Here is a 23,873-nt window from a genome sequence, read left to right as displayed (position 1 = left end):
CCAAAGCTCAGAGGACCTCCGTGCCCAGCCAGAGGGTCCTGGGCCCTGGTTGCTTAGGGATCCTTTTCCCCACTCAGAGAGACGTTCTATGGTCGGGTGATAAAGCCGCACGTGCATCCTCCAAGGCTGGGCTCCTGCCTCCAAGGAGGGCTGTGTCTCTGCAGCACCCTTCCTGAGGGGACCTGTGCTGGTGTCTTTGCTCACCACCCCGCCCGACCTCAAGTCCCAGTGGGCAAACACCCCAGTTTCACACCCCGGCCCAGGCACATGGCCTTGGGAGGTTTCCCACGTCCAGCTCCATTTTAATTTGCCCGACTTTCGCCTACAGCCTCCTCTGGGACTAAGGAGGTCCCTTTAGGGCTCCCCAGAGTCCACGTGGGTATGAGCAGGTCAGACCATCCCATAAAGAAATAAAATCCCCTCCGTTCTTTTCCCAGAAGTGGAGGACAACTCACTCCGAGTCACCAGGGCTCCCAGTGGGTCAGGCCCGCTGTCCGAGGGCCTCGGCCAGCACCGTGCCCCTGGGGCTCCCTGCCTGCAGCTCCGGCTGCTACCTTCCACACAGCCAGGGCACTAGCTCCAGGGCCGCCGCTGTCCCAGCACACCCAGCCGTGCCAGGCCTGCTTTCCTTCTCCGTTTCCTTCCCATCCCTTCGAACGTTTTAACTCAACATGAGGATTGCAGCTGGAAATCTCAGGAGAGTGATTTCAAAATCCAGGTGTGCGTCAGTCTCTAGCATTTCCCCAAGTTCATAAACAAGTCCACGCTCCTCTCTCCTGAAATTTTGGAATTTAATAGATACTATTCGAGCTGGAAAGGGTAAGTCTGCTGTCCTATAATATCCTTTTCTGAGGACTGAAAAGCTTTAGACATTGGAAATATTGACAAGAGGTGATGTGCTATTTATTGTGTCCGCTGCCCTCATAACCAGGAATGCCGTGCTCTCCTGGGTGTACCCTGTACATTTACAGCCGTGTGGGGGACCCTCTGTGCACAGCTTTATTCCACGTGTCTACCTCTGTGACACCGTAGGTCCACGTGGGCCTATGAGAGGACCACGTGTCTTCATGTTCCAGGGAGTTCTGTCTTCTGCCTTCCCCGGGCTTTTTCTGGCTGGGCTGACCTTCTTTCCGTCCTTCTGTAAGTCTGAATGAATGAGTCAAGACCTGACTCACAGACCCATGCAGACATTCCACACTCACATTAGCCTCATAGAATCTGAACCCTAAGTGGGCAAAGAGGGAGATGGCAACGAGACGGTAGACTCAAAATGGATTCTAGAAGAAACGCAAAAGGATGCGGTTCTCGATGGGGATATGTCCCTGGATGAATGACAGCATGTAACTTAAAAAGCCCGCATACGCTCACAGTCTCTGAAAGAGGGCTCATTTTCCCTTAGAATCTGGAGTAAGGAATAATCAATCAATCCCTAAAATGTCCATAACTAGTTACATGTTTTCTAAAATTTGAAATTCTGCTCATCTTTTACAAGAACAAATATGGTCACAGTAGACGACAGTATAAAGTTGAGAAGCAGTCTTTAGAATATAGGAGACTTTGTCATCTGGGTGACATTTAAAATAAGTAGGGAAAAAAAGAATTATGTGATAAATGGTTCAGGTACAGAGGTGGGGCTGCTTGGTCAACCAACCTTTGCCACTTAACGAAAAAAAAAATAGTAGCAGCCCAACTGGTGCCACGACCAAAATAAATTCCAAGCGGATGACTGCAAAGTGCACAAAATCACCCTATAAAACAACCAAGTGAACTATACTCACCTGGCCTTGGGACAGAGCAGGGGCTTTAAAGCATGAGAGCAAATAACATGATCGACAGCTGTGCCTATGCAGAAATGAAAAACCCTTTGTATGTTAAAATTACTGGCCATAAATAAAGGCAAAAGGAAAACAAACGAAGAAAACTATCTGCTATAGGCATAAAATCTGCTTTCAATTTTGTAAGACAAATACTTCAAATGAAAAATTGACAAGAACATGAAGAAATCATTGAAAATTAGCTAAAAACACAGGAAAAGATGTTCAACCCCACCAACAGTCATGGCGATTCATATTTAAAATTTTGTAGCATTTTTCAGCCATCATATTGACAAATTTAGAAAAGAAAAAAAATAGTGTTGATAAAGCAGGAGGAATCTCGGTCCCCTTGTAACCTACTGCAACAGCAATAATACAGCCTTTTGGCAACACAGCATCAAGAGCCTTAAAAACGTTCAGACCCTTTGGCCCAGCCGTTCAACTTTTAGATTTATCTTGGAAGTGATCAAAGGATCAAAATGATCAAAGGAAGTGATCAAAGATGTACCTGAAGATTTATATATGAAGATCTTCACTACATCATTATTCATATTATGAAAAAAGGATCATTCATAGGGGCCAAGATAAAGAAATTATGATACATCTAAGGATGGAATACGAGGTGGTTTTTAAAAATCATGTCTTTGAAGTACACCGAAAGGAAAACTACCTCCCTTCATTAAGAAACGAGGCCCTAGGATGTGGACCAGGAGAAGGATTCCCAGTGGGGAGCGTGCCGGCCACACGGCCTCCGCTCTGCGAGCCCCCTTGGCCGCACCCAGGGTCTCCTCTCACTCGCCGGGCTCCCAGTGTCCACAGGCCCTGGGGGGGGCCCAGGGGCCTGGCGGTGGGGGTCGGTCTGTGGCCAGGCTGTGGACACACTCCATGGGATTTTCAAGGGCGACTAGGGTCGGGGGCTGCGTGATGTATAATAGAGTACGTACTTCAGAAAACTATCACGGAATTGAACACAAATACTAGTTTCGGCGTATTTAAAAATCACCCCTCCCAATTTTCTCATCTTCCCTCAACAGCTTCCTGCCTCCTTCCCTTGGTGCCCGATTTAAGGGTCCCAGTCCTTGATATCGGGGTTTTCAGGTGTGTCTTCTTCAATCCTATTGCAGGCTTCTCCCTAACCTCCCCAAATGCGGTCTGTTCTCTGCTACCTCATTTCACCCAGCTCAGACAAGTGCGAAGTCCTTGCTTCGGGACATCGTTTCAGAGGCTATCACTTAACGTAACTTGGTGGGAAGCAGCTCCCATGCCCTACACCCACACCTGTTCCTAGAGACACTCTGGCCCCGAGGCCCCAGCCGCAAGAGAGCAGAAGTCCAATTCAAACTGGCCTTCAGCTGACAAGGTCAATTCCAAACCTCTCCTCTAAGTGCCCTTGACATAGCACTCGAGGGGGGGGCAGCTTTCTCCACCCCCTACGCATAAGTGGGGTAACGACACCCACGTGCTTGAGTCCCTCAATTGCAATCTCCACTGAAATGTAACACAACTTAGGTGTGTGCGTGGGGTGAAGGATGGGAATAAATGAACAAGAGGCACTAAATACACACCCACATACCACATACATACACACATACCACGCACACGCAGACACACACACACACATTGCACACCCCTGAGCTCCTTAGCAGTGTTCCTTTAATAGAGAAAAGGAAAGATGTCTTAATGTAAAGGAACACAAGGGACTTTTCAAATACACTACGCAACGATAAATATTTTTGTAAAGGGTCCCTTTGTCACTGCAATTTCCTTTTCTGTTGTTTAATCGTGTTTGAGCTGTAGCTTCCCTTAAATATAAGGCTCCTTGCTAAATGAATCCCCTTGTTAGCAATGGATTTTAAATCCCAAGGAAAATCAATGACGATACAAACTGAACCCCCCAAAAACCCAACGCAAGCGATTAACTTCTAAGGAAGACATTTTAAAGATAAGAATGGTGGACTTTCTTTCCCCCCCTCCCATCAGAACAGATTTTTCACAGAATCCTAGATGACGATCATGTAAATACCGTTCAAACGGAGCCTATTAATCACACCGCGTACGACCTGGGGGACCTGCAAATGCCAGCCTCACGGCTTCTGTTGACGGCTGGCAAGTCCCAGGCAGCGGACAGCCAGCTTGCCGCCCCGCAAAAGGCAGCAGCTGTCACCCTGCGGCCCAGAGCCGAAGAGGGGCAGGGGCCACCCTATGCCAGAGCTCACCCACACCCCTGCCCCGGGGCCCACCGCGTGCCCACCTTGCTGCACGGGCGAGTAGGCGTTGGTCAGGAAGCGGAAGTGCCCCTTGTTGTACCAGCAGATGAGGGACATGCTCCCCTTCACCCGGATGCTGTGCTGGCCCCGGGCGGGCGGCAAGGCCGGGCTGTTCAGCATGGAGGGCGGCAGGCCGGTGCAGTCACTCTTCCTGGAGCTGAGCAGCCCGCAGCAGTAGATCCCTGCGGGGACACGGACCGCACGGCCTCAGGGCGGCTCCCCCCGACACCCCCGGGCTCGGCCCTCAGGGGGCCCCTCTAGAAGAGATGGTGAAGTCTGGGGGCTTTCATCCCAGATGTGCTGTCCCCCCCCCCAACTTCCGTACGTACTAAGATCACAGGGAAGAGCTAACGCAAGCAGGGCGTCGGCAGTAACAACGGCCGCTCTCGCGGCCAGAGGGCTGGCTACCTGCCAGCACAGGGCTGAGCCCGAGGACCCATCCTCCCTCCTGCTTCTAGAAACTTCTGAGCACATGCGATGCACCGGCACTGCAGGCTCCCGGCTGGGCGGGCAGAGACGGGCATCGTTAGCACAGGTCTGTCTGCCGTCTAAGCCTGACCCAGCCAGTCACCACCCACCCTCACCAAGACTCGCCGGGCACCCGGGCAGCCCCGGCCGCGTGCAGCCAAGTGAAAGGCAGAGGAGGCAGGGAGTCATCACAGGACACGCGCTACACGGGGTCCTGCCTGTGCTGTACGCGTGGGGACCCTGGGTGGCGGAGCTTCCTGAGGGGCCTCGATGCCCAGCACGTTCCACGGGGCAGGAGGCCCTGCAGGCAGAGACCAGCAGGAACAAGGAGCCTTCTCTAAATTCCGCCGGGACTCGAGGTCTTCCCCAGCCCTCCCTGCTCGTGGTCCCCAGCTTCCCCCACCCGCACAGGAAGCCGTGGGGAAGCCCGCCCCTCCCCACACCCGGGGCGGGGGGACGTGATGGGGCACTTTGACTGAAGACCCGGGAGCAGTCCGCCCCTCCGGGCTCACTGACACTATGGGCACATGTTCCAGGCCCATGCTCTCCCCCCCAATGCTGGAAGGACGGCTGATGACTTCCTGTCCTCCATGCCGCCCCAGAAGCAGCAGTGGGTGAGGAATAACACCCGCGGGGGGTGGGGGGGGACAGGCCCAGTGTTGCTGCCAGAAAGAAGAGGGCTCCCTGCGGCTCCCACCTCTACAGATCCAACCACCCAGACTCCGCTGGCCTTGAGATTTAAGAAGAACCTGTCTTCAAAACAGGGCAGAGGATTAGACGAATGAGGATAGTGTTTTAAATCGCCCATCGGGCTCGGTGAACCCAACCACCCAAAGAGCAGCTTCGTTCTCCTAACAGGGGAAGAAGAGAATCCGGCAGCACGCAAGTTTATTTATGAAAACGGCCATTCTTGCGTGAATATCGTTCCTGGCTATTATTTTACAGAGCAGTCTCTGTGCGCCCAGGAGGGACGGCCAGACTCAGCGGGGACTCCTGTCTTCAACCCCGGCCGCCCTGCCCGTTAGACGCCCCTGGGGGCACCAGGCCAGACGAGGCGGTCCGAGTCCCTGCGGGTGGGGGCAGCCATCCGTGAGCGACGTGGAGACACCCTCCCCGCGTGTCGGTCATCACAGGGGAAGCCCAGGAGGTCGTGTGGGAGGGCTCACAGCCTCAGATGCTTCTAACAAACAGCCGAAGAAATCTTTGTCTGCTCTCGGAAAACTTCTAATTCCACGTCTACTTATTTTCTTCCCACTGGAAGATTCTCCTCCATCCTCCGCTAATTCCCCGTGCGGGGAGGGCCCAGGCCAGCAGCCCAGCTCTCAGGGAAGCCTCTGGCGTCCTCACTCAGCACCCCACCAGCCCACATGCTACAAGCGGGTCCTGACTATGTCATGCGACTCTTGGTCCAGGAGACAGGGACACCCACGGTGTGGGGCAGGGGGCGGGCCTGCAGGGCACACGGACGCTGTGGGGGGCAGTTCTGGGAACCCCGGGGGCCATGCACGTGACACTCACCCTGGGACCCGCACGAGCGGGCCAGCGGGCACGGCAGCCCTGGCTCTCACCCCACGCTCTGACACGGGCACCCACTGTGCTGGGTTAACGTGCGTCAGGGCCAGTTTTCTCCAACTTGACTCCATGGCCCCTCTTCACATAGTCTGACCTCTCCACACGGAATTCTCTCAACAATTAAACCCTGAGCCCTGCTGGGACCAGACTTACAGATGAGTAAGACGCAGCTGAGGCCAGCAAGAGCACAGGGTCCAGGCTGAGGCCACAGGTTGGAAGCTGTGGGCTCCCCATTACTTGAGAGGGTTTGCTTTTCTTTTTTTTTTGGCTGCATCGGGTCTTAGTTGTAGCATGCAGGCTTCTCTCTAGTTGCAGCACGCAGGCTCTCTAGTTGAGGCGTGTGGGCTCAGTACTTGTGCACGGGCTTAGTTGCCCTGCAGCACGTGGGATCTTAGTTCCCCGACCAGGGACTGAACACACATCCCCTGCAGTGGAAGGCGGATTCTTTACCACTGGACCAGCAGGGAAGTCCAGAGAAGGTTTGGTTTTAAGGCCAGACATCAGATCTGTTGCTAAGCAACAGGTCTGCAATTCCAGCGTCTGGAGTAGCTGAGTGGGGGCTTTCTGTGTTTCTCCCGAGTGGACTGGATATAAATCCCAGATGTAGGACGAAGTGAAGGCAGATACAACCTGCCATGGGGCTTCCTGACTCGGCCCAGGTCTGTCTCTATAGCCCCATTTCTGCCAGAGCCCTGGAAGGCTTGCCCTATCTTTGCAACAAACGAACCAGGCATCTTAGCACTGAGGGGAACTAACACCTTTCTGAGGCCCATTGTACTGCTGCCTGTATTAATGCACACAATTCTCTGCCCAGCTGGAAGGGGCCACATTACAGACCGGGGTGGGGAGTTCAGACTTCCTAAGAGTCTTAGTAGGAGCTGTGCCTTGGTGCTGTGGATTTAACGTTTGTGTCCCCCGCACCCCAAATTCCTATGTTGAAAACCTAATGCCTGAAGTGATGCTATTTGGAGGTGGGCCTTTGGGAGGTGCTTAGGTCATGAGGGTGGAGCCCTCATGAATGGGATTAGTGCCCTTATAAAAGAGTCCCTACAGAGCTCCCTAGTCCCTTCCACCATGTGAAGACACAGGGAGAAGTCTGCAACCTGGAGGAGGGCCCTCACCCGACCACACTGGTACCCCGACCTTGGGCATCCAGCCTCCAGAGCTGTGAGCAATGAATTCCTATTTATAGGAACTAAAAAGGATTTATAGGATGGTCTATAAACCACCCACTCTGTGGTACTTTGTTATAGCAGCCTGAATGGACTAAAACACTAGGAAGACTCCTCGGATGGCCATGGCCTTACCACAAAGGACACAAAGAGATGTGCCCAGAAGACCTGAACTGACCTGTCCCCCAGACCACGAGTCTGGTCTCCCTCCAGACCTCCGGTGCCCAGCAGGGTGCAGGCAGCCGGCAGGCTGGCATGACTTGTCGCCCCGTGGGAGGGCCTCCCCACCTGGCATCCTGTGCTCTGTGCTGCCCGCCACTCGCCTGCATCCCCAGCCTTGCCCACCACTTCTCGGGGGCGGGGGACCGCGCTCAGACCCGCTCCCCACTTGCCAAACCTTGCTTTTCAAACTCCTCAAACAGGGTCAGGCTGGTGATGCTGGGCCCCGTGAAGATGATGTAGTTCTTCCCGGCCGCGGTCCGGCACAGGCTCCTGGCCACCATGCTGTGCAGCTGCGGCTTGTTCTTCAGCGCGTCCAGCCCGTCAGGGCCCCCGCCTTCCTTCAGGTGCACGTAAATCTGCATCAGAAACACACAAGGGTCAGTGAGCTCAAAGAGGGGTCGGGCAGGGGCCCAACCATTCTGGAAGCACAGGCTTCCGTCTCCGGGCCGGGTGTGTGGGAAAGCCACCCCTCCTCGGGCTTCTGGTTCCACAGTCCCCACCTATCCCAGCATCTCCGTGGCCCACAGAGGCCACCAGTCACTCCCAAGGTTGCCCATCAGCCTGGTGCCTCAGCCCCAGACTGCAATTTAGAAATGTCAAGGTAAAGAAGGAAAAGGTCAAACTGTTACAAGTAATGAATCTGGCAGCTGAGATCAAAAGCAAACACATCCTCCCATTCTGAAGCACAGGAGTCATGTTCACAGTAAACAGAAGTAAAGGCTACTTCACCTGTAAGGGATAAACATATCCGTGCACTTTCCGTTTGAATACAGCTTTTTAATTCACAAAGCACACCCACAATTACCCCCTTATTCTTTACAGTAATCACCATGTGGGCAGAAGGGGTAATATTGACTTCATACTGCAGAGGAGGGGACAGGATCGGGGATTTAAAACTCACCTGACGCCCCAGGACCAGCAAGGATGTGCTGGAATTAGTAAACAATAATTTTAAATTCTGTCCGTGAACATCCTCCAGGATCATCATATCATCTAAGAGGTGGGTGCAGGAAGTGGGAACGGAGTCAAGGAGTGTGTGGTCCTCCCTATGGCTGACTGAGCCATGCAGAATTACCATACGGGTATTAACCACTGTCCTCCTTTAGGAAGAACAGTTCTTCTCATGGAATGTTCCGGGTGCCTTTGCTGGCAGCGGTTCACAGACGGTGCTCAGTGTGCCCGTCACACTGCTCAGGGACCACGCCCGGCAGCTGATGGGCGACAGGGCTCACCCTGACTGTCCTCCGAGGCACAGAACTGCTGAGGGCAGGCCCGTCTGTGCAGACTGAGCACAACCGAGGGCGGGCCCAGGGAGGACCGGCAGGTCCACGGTACCGCCCTCGGGCAAACGGCTGCGGACGATCACTCGCAAAACACAGTGTCTGAGGTTCCTGAGGTAGACGGACAGCAGGCGGTGTAGGTCTTTCTCTAAAAGCAGCTCAACCTCGAGGGCTAATTCTGTCCCGAATACTCACCTGAGACGTCCCCGGGGAGGACCGACTTGCCCACAGGCAACAGTGGGATCACGCAGCAGGACCCCAACACTTCATTTTGGGGTCTTTATGCCTTCACCACCTCATTCCCAGGAGGAACCTCTCTGATAGAGAGTAAAGCACTGATATAGAGAAGCCAATCGTCTTGGCCACGTGTCACGTGAGGTTGCGACCGAGCAAGGATGTCTCCTCAGAACCCGCCTGCTCTCCTTCAGCAAAGCCTGGTCCTGCGGCGCCCACCGTGGGTTCTGCACCAAGGCCAGCTCTGACTCACAGCCCCTCCCAGCTATCCTGCCTGAACTGCTGGCATAGCCACGCTGGGCACTGTGTCCCCAAACCTACCTGGGGACAGTTAGTTTTGTCCCATGTGTCCCTCGAAAGGCAATCGTCCGGCTACAAACACCGAGGATTCTCACCAGGGAATAGAAGGTGTGTTGCTGGAAACTCTCAGGCCAACCTTGATGACACCCCAGGTGGCTTCCAAAGTCCCCTGAGAGACGGGCAGACCGTGGCATACCCTGCCCAAGGCAGGCAACATTTCATAGGATTAAATGCAAAATCCTGCAACCAAGTTCAAAAACTTAACTGCATCTAGTACAGGATGCAAGAAACGTGACTTAACAAGAATACTTCTGGAAAACAAACAAACACTAAACCCTTGGAGATGGCCAACTGCAGGCCTCAGATACCATGACCAGCCTAAGTGATCTTGACCCACATTAAAAACCAGGGTGGTGAGTATCTCATCCTTCCCTGGTCACATCATGACACTGCATCTCCGGGACACCACACTCGCCAAGGCGTAAAGAGAAGGGTGGTGGTCGGCATATTAGTTTGCTAGGGCTGCCGTGACAAAGAACCACAGAGGAGCACAGAGGACTCCAAGAACTTTTCTTTGGCTAGAGAGCTGTGTTATGGAATGATGATTAAGATCTCTCTAAGGCAGAACCAAGATGAATGCATACAAACAGAAAACAGATCTGCAAGCATCAGAGCCCTTACTAACACTCAGAGCCGTCCAAACACTGAATGGGTGTCCTCAGAGAGGCTCCAGGACAAGCCGGTGTCCCCTCGGGGGGTCTGAGCTTCAACTGCAGGGGGTGTATGCCAGTGTCAGAGGACGGTTCAGAAGCACAGAGATGCCAAGTTCAGATGCCCCAACAAAGCGGCACATAAGACCACGCCCCGCCCCCCATGAACGTGTAGCCCTTGACTCATGAGAGGATGAGCTGGAGCCAGCAAGACTAAGCGTGGCCATCGCAGGGCGACCAACACCAGAAGCATAGCCTTCCCCTGCTTCAGTCCTAAGAGCAAAGGGTGTCGGAGTCTAAATTCAGAGAACACCGCTTCTCTCCTGGATCTAATAATAACCTGGAGAGAATCACGTCTTTCTCACCAACCGCTTTCTCAGCTGAGGCATCGCGTGAGCCAGAGTCTTATAAACTCCTTTCCAGCAATAAAGTCAGTGGTTTGGAAGGTGGGTCCTCCAGGCTCCCGGATATGAGATGCCTTCAAAACATCACCCCCCTGATTTCCAGACCAGACTCAGCTGCACAGACTGGTGTCCTCCCCCATCCCGCCCCCGCCCTCTTTGGAAGCGTGGATGTCCTCGGGGTCGGCGGGTGGGGAAGGGGTGGCACGCAGAGGCGGTGAGGACCTGCCACAGTCCCTGTTGGGACAATGCTGGGAAGGGAACCGGAGCGCCCGGCCAGGGGGCAGTGGATCCCTCACACGGCCCCGAGGGACTGGCCACTTCTGCTCATCACAAGACATGCACCAAGGTATGTCAGCCAGGAGCTGAAGGCAAGGGAGGGCCGTCCTGTCTCAGACTCACCCGTCAGGGCAGAAGAGGGCCGAGGCGCCAGCTCCCAGTTAGCAGTGATATACAGCCCTTCCCAGGCCCCAGAGCTGCGAGACATCCCCTGAGGTCGTGCCTCGAAGTACCTCCCCTACCTGCCAGGCCGCGGGCAAGGGGACGCGTGCCCCCTGCAGGGCAAACGTCGTCACTCCGCAAAACGGCGTGGCGTCAGGACTGCATTGTGACTTTCGTGGGCCCTTTTGCTCCCACGGGCCTCTTCCTCCGTGAAAAAGTATTTGTAATTATATTTTCCAACTGCATCGGCATAAAGAGAAGTATTACACGTCGAAGCACTTCCTGCAACTTACAAGGTCGTTATTTTGTCCCTTCTGATTTTAAGAGAAACAGAAACAGCATCGCAGGCCCCTAAAGTGCTGTGGCCCCTCGGCACCGATCCCGATGCTGTGGAGCCGTGGGCCCCGGGCGGGTGGGCGAGGGAGGAGCACACGGAGGCCGCGAAGCCATGGCCCAGGCGGGAGGTGGTGCAGGCGGGACGCGTGGGCCCAGGCGGGAGGTGGTGCAGGCGGGACGCGTGGGCCCAGGCGGGAGGTGGTGCAGGCGGGACGCGTGGGCCCAGGCGGGAGGTGGTGCAGGCGGGACGCGTGGGCCCAGGCGGGAGGTGGTGCAGGCGGGACGCGTGGGCCCAGGCGGGAGGTGGTGCAGGCGGGACGCCTGGGCCCAGGCGGGATCGCACTGAGTCTCAGGCGCTGAGGGCCTTCGGGCAGCAGCCACGCACAGAAGAAGGTGGAAAGAGGAGACGGTCAGGCGGGCGGATACAGGGGAAGAGTCGGCGCCTGTGGGTGACAGAGGCTGAGCCAGGCCCCTGGGTCGCCAGCATTCGGGGGCGGGCCGTGGAGGAGGGGCTCCCAGGGAGGCGTGGAGGGGAAGGGGGGGAGGGCACCCGGAAGAGGAGGGAGGACTCAAGAAGGCCCACCAGCCCGGCTGGAAAGCAGTGACCGGGGGGGACACCCGAGGACGCTGGTGACTCCTCCAAGGCCACAGCGGGGCTCGAGGCAGAACTGAAACAGAAATTCTGTTTCTAACTACATGTTATTTAAAATCCAGTCTAAAGGATGATTTCTACCTTCACACACACAACTGTCCTCTCCTCATGCAACTTATTCAATATTTCTGGACAGATACCCATACTCAAATGTCGACACATCGTGCACTTGCTGCTTCTGTTTTGCTGGGTCACGAGTCACCACAAGCCTAGTGGCTTATGCAACACCCGCTGGCACCCCGGCTCTGCAGGGCACGGGCAAGGTTCTGCTCAGGTTACCTCGGGGCTGCAATCAATCAGCATCGCTGGCTGTGGGTGCCCCGTCCCCTGCTGGCACGAGCCGGGAGGGCTCTCAGGTCCTAGAGGCCCCTGCCCTCTCCCCCCAGGGGCCCCTCCATCCTCAGAGCCGGCAGTGGAGACTCTCCCTTGGGTTGAAACCCTCCTGTGCTTCCAGCCCCTTTGCCAAGGAGATCCCTGTTCCTTTTAAAGGCTCACCTCGTTAGGTCAGGTCCACCTGGCATCATTTCCTTTTTAAAATCAGCGGGTTTACGACCATAATTATACCCGCAAAATCAAACTCCCTCCACAGCAACACCTAGATCAGCGTTTGAGTGAAGAGCTGGGGTCATTACACAGGGGCAGGAATCTGTGGGCGTCTTCGATTCCGCCTGCCACCCACGGGGGCACAGCGTTTCAACAGCCGCGTGCCTATGCACCTGACGGACCCAAACACCACGGCTGATGAAGGGAACGCTCCCTCATCTCAGTAATAAAACCAGCAGGGTGGTGATGATGTCATAAAGTTGTTGACGTAAAAGTCAAGTTGATGATGTCAACTTTATTCCCTGAAAATAGACTGATTCCATGTACAATGTGCGGAGACCAGCAGTGAGACCTCCCTACCCAAACACCCCACACTGGTGAGGGTTTGGGAGTGTTCATCACTGCTGGGAACGCTGCCTTGGTACAATCTTTGTGCGCGCGCGCGCGTGTGTGTGTGTGTGTGTGTGTAGATATGTTGACTATATCCTTAAATGGCTATTTTTATGTGTTGCAATTATAGATATTTGGAGATTTTTGTTTTGGCTGCTAAACACACAATCCAATTTAATAAAAAACACAAACTAAATATAATTATAGAAGGACCCCCACCCCCCATCAGGGTTACCCAAGCATAGGCCCACGCGGAACTCGTATCTATTCCCGAGACAGCCCCACCTCAGTTAGCGCTTGTTAATATGCACTGCATTAAGCCCACACCTGGAGGTGATGACAGCCTCTTCCCTGGGATAACACATCTCTCCAAAAGCCATGACGTGCGGTGGTGTTACAGGACCATCTCAGATGACTTAGCTTCACATGGCCACACAGGCAAGTCTGCACACTGGCGTTTCCGCAGATTCCAGCCAGTTCCTTCCCAAGGAGCAGACACTTAGATGCTCCATCAGGAGAAGGGGAGAGGTATGGGGTCAGACGTCTCCCTGTTCCTATCAGGAAATCTGGAAGAAGCCTGAAGCCAAAATGTGGCATCAATAGGAGTCCAAGGAGGGTCTTGAATTATGGCACTCAGTACTAGAAGGTAACGTGAGTTTATCTTTAAAGCGAATATAAAATAGGATCTAAATAGGGACTTCCCTGGCGGTCCAGTGGTTAAGACTTTGCCTTCCAATGCAGGGGGTGCGGGTTCGATCCCTGGTCGGGGAGCTAAGATCCCACATGCCTCAGGGCCAAAAATACCACAACATAAAACAGAAGCAGTATTGTAACAAATTCAATAAAGACTTTAAAAATGGTCCACGTCAAAAAGTCTTTAAAAAAAAAAAACATATGATCTACAAAAATAGTAACCTCAGAAGTCCCAGCTGAGGGGCACGGTTTCCAATGAACTGTTAAACTGGGCAGTCAAAAGGCCACACAAGGACTCAACCTGCCTGACCAGTGCCGCTGGGTCAGCCTGGTCCAGCTCTCACTGGTCTGGGTTTGCTTTGACTGAATAACTTTAGCTGGTCTAAGATGTGAACCTGTACCCCTGAGTTGGATGAATGAATCTATGACTCTATGAAAAAAGTCATAAGCTCCCATGGAACCGTACCCCAACTACACGCCTTGCTCCAACTGCTGAAGACAGGCAGCCGATCGTGCGCGGATTTGAAAGCCCGCCTCAGACAATCCCATCAGCACCCCGACAGAGGCAGCCCCACTGAGCGCCCCCACACACCCATGCACTGCGCCGGCGGCCAAGGAAACGCCACTCACTTAAATGTGTAATTGCTGCCTCGCTGGCTTTTCAAACGTTCTCCCTCTCCGTCCACGCACGCAGATAGCACCATCACTCTACAATAGCTCCTCCTCCAGCAGGTAGGGGCACGGGGGAGCCTCCATCACTGCGTAAAATGGAATTTGCGGTTGAGACCGTTCCCCTCTGAGCTACAAGCTCGTTTGACAAGTGTTGTTAGGGCAGAAAAATGCATCTTTCAATCAAAAGGTTGCCAAGCTTTTCACTTTTCCCACAAAAAAGTTCTTCTTCCTCCTAGGATTTATTAACTTTTTCATATACAGATTTAGAAAGAGAAGGAAGAAAACTGATTGATATATGATATCATATGGTATTACATTTTGCCCCAGGATGTTATTACTAATGTTGTGTATTTTTTATTGACAGCGTAACAGAAAGAATCTTAGGAAACATGGAGTACAGTGGTAATGCCTTGGGAGATGCCTGCACCACGTGACTGTCTATCTTAGCCCTACTTCTGAAATGCCCCAAGACCTCGAGAGGTGGGACCTAGTTCATCACCGCCTCCCCCAAAAGAACACTGGTGACAGCTGCCATCACGGATGGACTCAAGGGTCATGAAGATGCACCAGCTGACGCTTCCACTAAGCTGTCCCTGGGCTTTGCTGGTCTTGACCACTGGCCCTACTTCTCTTGCACAACAGAAGAGAATCGGGCTTTTCCACGGCTGGTGGAGGGCATACCTGGGGACGGGTAAGTCACTCATCAGGGACTACGGCGCACAGAGCAGGTGTAGGCTGTAATCCCAGCAGTGGGGTGACAGCACAAGAGTGCAGGGGCCGCACTCATGGAGACCACGCGGAACAGGCACATGGAGATGGGTGGGGCTGTCACCCATGCGGGGGGACGGCCATGCGTGACAGCCATCAAGTTTAAAGGATGCTCACTCACCTCGAGAGGAACGGAGTCTGCCACCAGGAGACGATGAGGGCGGAAGCCCTGGACTCGATGGGCAAGGGCTCTGCCGTTTACCGGCTTGCGTGATTTGGGGCAAGTTACTTAATTGCTCTGAGCCTTGATTTCCTCATTTGTAAGGATAGTACTACTCTCTGTACCTCTCAAGGCCACTGTCTTTACGTGCAAGTCGTGTACACAGAAGTGATTTTTTTTTTTTATGGCAAAGCTCCCTATCTGTGCTGTAGCCTCTAGATACATGGGGCTGTTTTAATTTAAATTAGCTGAAATTAAGTACAATGAAAAATTCAATTCCTCAGTCACACTGGTCAGGTACTCAGCAGTCACATGTGGCTAGTGGCTGCCGTGGTGGAGCCCACGGATACAGGACATTCCATCCTCATGAAAGTTCCACTGGACGTGCTGCCTTACGCCATCCTTGGCTCAGCAGCCTGGTTTTCCAGCAAAGTCTCCATGCCATCACCTTGTGGATGGTTTTCACTACCAGTGTTTTCTCATGTCACCTCTCACCAGGACCACGGCCAGGAAGGGCTTGTGCACTGAGACTGTTTTCTACCCCGTCTTCTCCAGCACCTTACAAGAACCTTGCTTTGTTTTATCCCAAAGCTCAAATAATCGGTGAGTCTGTCTTTCAAAATGACGGATTGAGGAGGAAACTCTAATTCGAAAAGATACATGCACCCCAATGTTCAGAGCAGCTCTATTTACAACAGCAAGCCATGGAAACAACCTAAATGTCCATCGACAGATGAATGGATAAAGAAGATGTTGTACATATATACAGTGGAATACTACTCAGGGACTTCCCTGGTGGCGCAGTGGTTAAGAATCCGCCTGCCAATGCAGGGGACACGGGTTCGAGCCCTGGTCCAGGAAGATCCCATATGTCGCAGAACAACTAAGCCCATGCACCACAACTACTGAGCCTGTGCTCTAGAGCCCACGAGCCACAACTACTGAGTCTGCAAACCACAGCTACTGAAGCCTACGTGCCTAGAGCCCGTGCTCTGCAACAAGAGAAGCCACAGCAATGAGAAGCCCATGCACCGCAATGAAGAGCAGCCCCCATTCGCTGCAACTAGAGAAAGCCTGTGCGCAGCAATGAAGACCCAATGCAGCCAAAAATAAATAAATTAATTAATTAATTAAAAAAAAATAGAATGCTTTCTTAAAGAAGAAAAAAAAGAAATACTACTCAGCCATAAAGAAGAATGAAATAATGCCATTTGCAGCAACATGGATGGACATAGAGATTATCATACTAAGTGAAGTAAGTCAGACAGAGAAAGACAAATATCATATGATGTTGCTTATATATGGAATCTAAAAAAATGATACAAATGAACTTATTTACAAAATAGAAACAGACTCACAGACATAGAAAACAAACTTATGGTTACCAAAGGGGAAAGGGGGGGAGGGATAAATTAGGAGTTTAGGATTAACATATACACACTACTCTATATAAAATAGATAAACAACAGGGACCAACTGTATAGCACTGTATGTAACTGTTCCCTGTATAGCACAGGGAACTATATTCAATATCTTGTAATAAACCATAATAGAAAAGAATATGAAAAAGAATAGATATATAACGGAATCACTTTGCTGTGCTAACACAACGTTGTAAATCAACTGTACGTCAATAAAACAACAACAACAACAATGGATTGGAGGAGAAGGTGGGCTCTGCACCCCTCACGTGAGTGTAGTTCCTTGGGGAGAGGGCCAGGGTTTAATCTGATCCAGTTAGTGTCTGATGCACCTACATGGCACTTACATTCTTTATTGTCTCTCCTTCCCTGTGCGGTAAGGAGGGCTGGGCAAACTAAACCATTCCACAGAATGAGGAAGGGATTAGTGCTCAGCCGCTTGTTCAAGGACACTCAGGTCTGTGACAGATGTCCTGTGCCCCAGCCAATTCCATCCTGGGACATAGCCACATTCAACCTGGACAGGACTGAAGCTAGCATCCCGGCCACTGCACAATTAAACAGATGGGTATATGCACTGCCCAGTTTTTGATTCCACAAGCAAAATTCACTCTTGTTAATTAATTCCATTCTGAGCCCCATTTTTCAAGCTAATCCAGTTAGTTTTAGGTCAGGAGCAATTCACTAGTAGACAAAAAAAATTAAAAGTCAAATAAGAAAAAAAAAAAAACCTTCAGTGCAAATTCCTCAAGTTCTTTCAACATAAAAAGCATGTCTCAAAATAAGGGAGATGAGTGACAATTTGAGGCTAGAACATCAATCACACAACAATCAAGTTGGGTAAGAAACAGAGACTTGGTTTTTGTCTAAAGGGAGAAAAGTTATCTCCCTGGGGAGAGATCACACCCTAGTGGTCCAGAGGGTGGGCTCCGGGGTTGGGAAGGCTGGGTTTAATCCCAGGTGTGTCCCTTTAGGCTGAGACTTTGGACGAGGCAGCGAATCTCTCTGGGCTTTGGCTTCCTCACCGTGAAACAGGGGCAGGAGCACCCCTACTTCCGAAGATGGTCGTGAACAGAAAATGAGCGATGCACGCAGAGTGCGTAGTTGTGGAGCCGGGCCCGCGGCAAGCGCTCCATGGATGCAAATTGTCCTCTTCTGAACCGCAGAAGCAGCTCATAATCCACGGATTAGACTGAAGGGAGGAAAAGGCTCCCAGAGCACCTGGTCCAGCCACACCAAGCGTGCGGCCCCTCACAGATGCTCCCAGGGTCCCCTGGACACACCCGGTGATGTGCACGGGGTCAGGCGGCAGGGTCCCCTGGCCTGGGGGCTCCATTTGACTTCCGGCTTCTGAAGCCCAGTGTCTCTGGTGTAGATGCACGCACTGAGCGAGAGGACCACGCTCGCCATTTAGAACCGCTCTGCCCCTGCTCGGCACCCAGCACTCAGCCCTCTAGAGACTGTCCAGTTGTCCTCTGCAGGCGGAGCACTGGCCCTTCATTAAAGCCCCGCACGGGTCTCCCAGGTCTCTGCTCTGTGCCCCACTCTGCCCGGTGCCCTCCCAGCCGCCACCTCCCGCTCGGGGACCCTGGGTCTCACATTGCAGAGGCAGGCGGCCTAGTTCAACACATTCAAGCGGGAGAATTCAGCGCTTTAGACCATACCAGCTTTTTTTTTTTTTTTAATTAGTAGACTCTTTTCTTTCTTCCCCAAAGAGTCTCAGGGCTTCACATAATCACCGTAGGTCAACACAGCATTAACTAAACTGTGGGCCAGTTTTCCCCACTTTATCCTCAATCTTTCTGACATTGTAGAGACAGAACAACAGTCTCTACAGAGACAGTTTCCTTCTGTGCCCATGGAAGGGTCACAAGGCTTCCAAGATGAGTGACCTCAGTGTCGCAGACTAAGAACCCCCAGCCGCCCGGTGACACGGCTTCCCCTGAAACTGGACAGGCCCTCTTCTGTACAAACCCCTCCTTGCACCCCTCAGGTCACTGGGAGCCACGGACGAGGGCACAGGCGGGGACCTCAGCTCGCAGGCGGCACGGGCCAGAGGACCTGCTGGGGTCGGGGCAGCTCTCGGCAGGCCTGTGACACACCAGGAACATTCTCTCCAGTGCACCACACGCCTCTGATCTGGAAACGGCAGTGGTTTTGCAAAAAGAAGGCATCAGCCGTGGTCTCAAGCACAGAGCTTTGTACCCAAGGAGGAAGTGCGTCTTGGGATGGTCAGAGCCTCACGTCACCAGTGATTCCCCCACCTGCTTGTTCCACGGCTCTCAAAACCCGGGGTCACAAAGCCTAAAGATCCTCCAGGGGACCCGTGACAAGTACTCCAGGCTGTGGGCGCCTACGTCAGTCCTGAGGATTCTCCACTGTGGACGGAAACGCCGCGGATCACCTGATTCTCCGGAAATGGACACTTCAAAGGCGAGTCACAGGAACACTCTGATGGGTGTCAAAGACGCCCGCCCGTGTTTGGAAGAAGATACTGCATGGGAATGCACTGGCCCCGAGCCGGGTCCCTGGGCGTCTCCTCCTCCCTCCCTGAAGGGGTCCTGGGAGCCGAGACCGCGGAGTAGGGGGCCGGCCAGCCCTGCGGCTCACATTCCTGCCTCCACCTATCATGGCCTTGAGATCTGGGGTAAGTGTCTCAATCTCTTCGGTTTTCCCGGGTGTAAAGTAAGGACAGCAGGACACTCGGCAAGGTTGCATCCTGCTCGGTGGCCATGCTCAGGGCTGGCCTGAGGCGAGTGACACTGCCTCCCGCCTGTCAACTTCAATCTCTGCACTCAGGGTCCACCTTCCCCGCTGGGGCACCCGGGAGTCTTTCTTAGCCCCAAAGGCGCCATCCTACAGCCTCCCAACATTCCACACACCCCTCACACACAGGTCACACTGTACTTAGGAATATTTTTTTATTGAAGTGTAGTTCATTTACAGTGTTGTGTTAATTTCTGCTGGACAGCACAGTGACTCAGTTATACACATATAGACATTCTTTTTCATATTCTTTTCCATTATGGTTTATCACAGGGTACTGAATATAGTTCCCTGTGCTGTACAGTAGGACCTTGTTGTTTACCCATTCTATATGTAATAGTTTGCACCTGCTAACCCCAAACTCCCACTCCATCCCTCCCCATCCTCCTCCCCCTTGGCAACCACAAGTCTGTTCCCTATGTCTGTGAGTCTGTTTCTGTTTCGTAGATAAGGTCAGTTGTGTCATACTTTAGATCCCACATAGAAGTGATGTCATAGGGTATTTGTCTTTCTCTGTCTGACTTGCTTTGCTTAGTATGATCATCTCTAGGTCCATCCATGTTGCTGCAAAGGGCATTATTTCACTCTTTTTTATGGCTGAGTAGTATTCCATGGTATCTATTACTCATGAATACTTTTCATACTTCCATCTCTCCTGTGAGAGAGGCCATGAGGGCTCCACTCACTTCTGGGTCTTCAATGCTGCGCACAACGCTAATCCCATAAAGTGTGGTTAGAAAACAACCTGCACTTAGGTTTTCCTTTGTAGACGTCTTGTTTTCCCATCTATTTTGTAAACTCCTCGATAATAGGGATGTCTCTGACTTCAGAAGAAAAAAAAAAAAAAAGCTGGCAAGCCCCTTAGGCTCTAGAGAGGGAAGGCTGAAGAAGCCCTGGTCCCTGCCCTCTAGGAACCCAGGGAGCCTCAGACACAAACAGGCTGTGTGAGTTAGGTGGTAGCGGAAATCCCTCTGCAGTGGAACCAACGGGATGGAGACAGAGATACAGAGAGAGTTCTATCCATCTATCCATCTAGCAAGAGATAGAAATATTTATTTCAAGAAATTGATTGCGTGATTACGGAGGTTCGTTAAGTCCAAAATCTGCAGGACAGCCTGGGAGGCTGGAGACCCAGGGTAGAGCTGCAGTTCATATCCAAAGGCCGTCTGCTGGCAGAACTGCCTCTCCTTTCAGTGAGGTCAGGTTTTTTCTATTTAGGCCTTCAACTGATTGGATGAGGCCCACCCACACGAGGGAGGGCAATCTGCTTTACTCCAAGTCCACTGATCTAAATGTTAATGTCATCTAAAAATACCTCCACTGGGACATCCAGAATAGTGTTTGACCAAATATCTGGGTACTGTGGCCCAGCCAAATTGGCATGAAATTACCCATCACACCCTCCAAGCTCTGCTAACGTCAGAGGGTAAAGCCAGAAAGGCCGGGTCAGAAAAGAGGTGAAGCAGAGCGGGCACTCACGGGCACCCTGCAACTGCCCCCTTCCCCTCCCCCACCAACTAGAGCCATCTGACAACAGACTGCCCGAGAACACTACACGTGACTGCAAGCACCTCTCCTGCACGGAACGTAGATGGCCCGCGCTGGGACCAAGAGCCTAGCACATACACCATCCCGGCCACTCACCTGCCCGTAACTAGGAGTCCCGAAGGCACAGCAGGTAGAGCAGCCTGACCAGGGGGAGTGTGACCAGAGCTGAACATGCAACCAGACCAGGGTGCCAGGTGACCCCGCCTCCAAGCTCCAGAAGCAACCATGGTGTATCCGGAGGATGCATTTGCTTGGGGGGAATTCACTCTTTCTGTGTGATCGTGTATCACCCCGCAGCTAAGAGAGATGCTCTCAGCTGTTTGGGATGATGAAAAAGTTCTGGAAATGGATAGTGATGATGGTTGCACAACACTGTGATGTATTTAATGCCACTTAAAGGTAAATTTCACGTTACGTACATTTCACCACAATAAAAAAAAAAAAAGATACGCTCCTTCAGGATAGGCCCACAAGACACGATACAAATTTCATCCCTCACCGCTCCTCGTGTGACAGTTTGCCAGATTACCTCGTGGCCCCAGTCCTAGAGGCAGCAGTCTCCTTCCCAGGGCAGCATGGGTGGCCTCATTTGGTTGCTCCCTGGCCCTGAGCACTGCAGGCTGGCGTCGTCACATGCTGATTCGGTGTTCAGCGTTCGGCGCAGGGGGAGACCCCAAGGTAGGCACCTTGGATCCGAGGGCTTTTGTGGTGAGTAGGCCTGCGGGGCAGCTCTACAAACGCCAAGTGGGGGACCGGCCCCACCGCGATCCAGGCGTCTCATACGAGATTCTGGAAGGAGGGCTGGAGGAGAGAGCCGAGGACAGACGAGGCAGTGCCACGTCATCACGCGGGACAGCGTCTCCACGCGGGTGTGACTCTCTCTGCAGTGACGGCACCTCCTCTGATGGCTTCTCCCTCCTGGAAACATTTTACTCCCTCCCTCTTGCACTCCCAGAAGTGAAACACATCAACTCCTTAATTTTCAGGGCGACACAGTTCACCTCTTCTCCCACACACCTCCCTACCGTCCCCTCACGGGTTAGATCGCCCAGGACTCTTAACCACTTTCATCTGATTCTGAGATTCCCCTTCAGATGAATTCAAGAGCAGTGAACCTATAAAAGTACTGAAAATACCGGGGTTCCTCTGGACTCCCTTCCCGTTAGCAGCATTGTCTGTCGAACTGTGGGCTTTCCCTCCTCGTTCAGGTGCCCTGAGAGGAAGCACTCACCGCTTCTGAGGCTTGGAGCTCCTGGTCAGCTCTCACAATGACCTTTACTGGGACCACTTGAGAAACCACTACCCGATCTGGAATGTTTTTTTCCTCACTTAAGCCTTGATCTAGAATATTCCGAGTGGAGCTAATCCCCCATGAGGCCCTACCTCAGAAGCATGCAGTCCAGTCAGCAAACCTTACAGTCTTGGCCGAATGACACTATAAAGCCGAAGCCAGGCCTTGGGTCTCTCCTGGAATCCACTGTCCCTTCCGGGTATCAGCCGTGTCCATGACAGGGTAACGGGAAGAAGGTTACCTGGTCAGCTTTGCAGACCTTCACTGGCAGGCCCCGGGGCAATTCTGTTACCGTGTCACACACGACAGCAAAGCCTCCGTGGCCCGCGATCACTTTTATGAGTTCATGGTTTCAGGACTCAGCGATCCAGCCGGGACATCTGCCCGTGGTCAGGGCGGAGAGGCCAGAGGGGAACTGTGCACACGCCCTTTCCGACCCCTTCACGCGCCACGTCTGCCGGCCTCCCATCGGCCAGCCTCAGACCTGCTGCCAGCGGGAGGACAGCAGGGGGCGAAGGGCCATTTGGGCAGCAGGATGGCCACAGCTTCTTTAGGCTCAGCAACCGGGATTCTCCAGTGGAAAGTTATTTAGAAGAAGAATTTATTCGACAAACTAAAATGAAGAAAATGGGCTTGTGTACACCATCCCACAGGTGACGTTAAAAGAGAGAAGAATCACAGAACGTTGCAGTAGAAGGGGCCTCACTGATTAAGGCCCCCCCATCCTTTCACTCTACAGGTAAGGACGCTAAGATCCAGGACAGTTTGGGAGCCGGCTTAGTTCACACAGGAAGTAGCAGAGCTGGGCTTGTAGCTGGTCCTCAGGACTGAGGAGGGGGTCCCGGAACATTAGCAGCACTGACCCACCTCATCTGGGAAGCGGGTGTGCGTACCACTGCCGCTTGTACCTCGCGGCTGGTGTGAGAACAGAGGAGATGCAGGTGTGAAACCTCGGGGTGGGGAGGCTCCCCTTGCCCCCCGCCCCACGGCTGCATCTGCCTGGGCCGCTGCCTAACCAGGATTAGGGTCTGGGGGGCCAAGACAAGGGCCAGGATGCTGAAGAGACAACCGTCCCCAGGCCGCGTGGGTCCTTCTCAGACGGAGGTGTCCCTCCCTGCTTTGCTGCCACCACAAACACCTCCATCTCGACCAACGAACTGGGGAGGCCACGGAAGTCCTCGCTCCATCTGCCACGGGACAGCCTGCAGCCAAGGGTAGGTACCCTTTCAGCACCTGCGTGCACGGGGCTTCCAGTCGCCCTGGCCTCGGCGGAGGCCAGACTGCTTGGGACCGGGAGCTGCCAGCCTCAATCCTGACTTCTCAATTCAAACCCTCAAGCTGCACAAAGCTTCCTAGGATCAGAGAGTTTTAGAAATAAAAGGAAACTTCAAGGTACCAATCCGAACCTTTTATCTGACAGATGGGGATTTTATAGGTTTCATAGAAACTAGGAGGAACCTGCACAGAGAGACAGAGACAGAGAGAGAGAGAGAGAGAGAAAGAGAGAGGGGCTTTGCAGGTAATGGTCGTGACTCCTCGCTACTCGTCAAGTTTACAGTAAAAAGGAAGGGGTGCCAGATGCACACAGAACCCACATGCGAACATTCCTTCAAAAGCCGCACAGGCAGACCCCTGGGAAGGCAGAGCCATGACTGCATACCTCGGTGCCTGGCCCGATGCTGCAGGCCACAGCACGCAGCAGTAAGTATTTATTCAAAGAATGACTGAATGTCACATATATACAGTGAAACG

At 53.0% G+C, this 23,873-nt stretch overlaps 1 protein-coding gene across 3 annotated transcripts in view; it reads right to left on the bottom strand.

The window, feature by feature from the left end:
• The window catches only part of PGBD5 (piggyBac transposable element derived 5), an 88,876-nt gene that overhangs the window by 4,560 nt on the left and 60,443 nt on the right, over positions 1–23,873 (bottom strand). For all 3 annotated transcript variants that reach the window (XR_014248939.1, XM_082407124.1, XM_082407125.1), the window contains exons 4-5: positions 7,691–7,871; positions 4,066–4,263 (exon numbers count right to left, since the gene is read on the bottom strand). Coding sequence is in view for 2 of the 3 variants with exons in the window: in XM_082407124.1 (XP_082263250.1) it covers positions 4,066–4,263; positions 7,691–7,871 (379 nt within the window). In the remaining variant the exon portion in view is untranslated. The remainder of the gene's footprint in view (positions 1–4,065; positions 4,264–7,690; positions 7,872–23,873) is intronic.

Source organism: Balaenoptera borealis, assembly GCF_965194805.1.
Source record: "Balaenoptera borealis genome assembly, chromosome: 10".
Lineage (NCBI taxonomy): Eukaryota > Metazoa > Chordata > Mammalia > Artiodactyla > Balaenopteridae > Balaenoptera > Balaenoptera borealis.
This window is presented reverse-complemented; position numbering and strand designations above follow the sequence as displayed.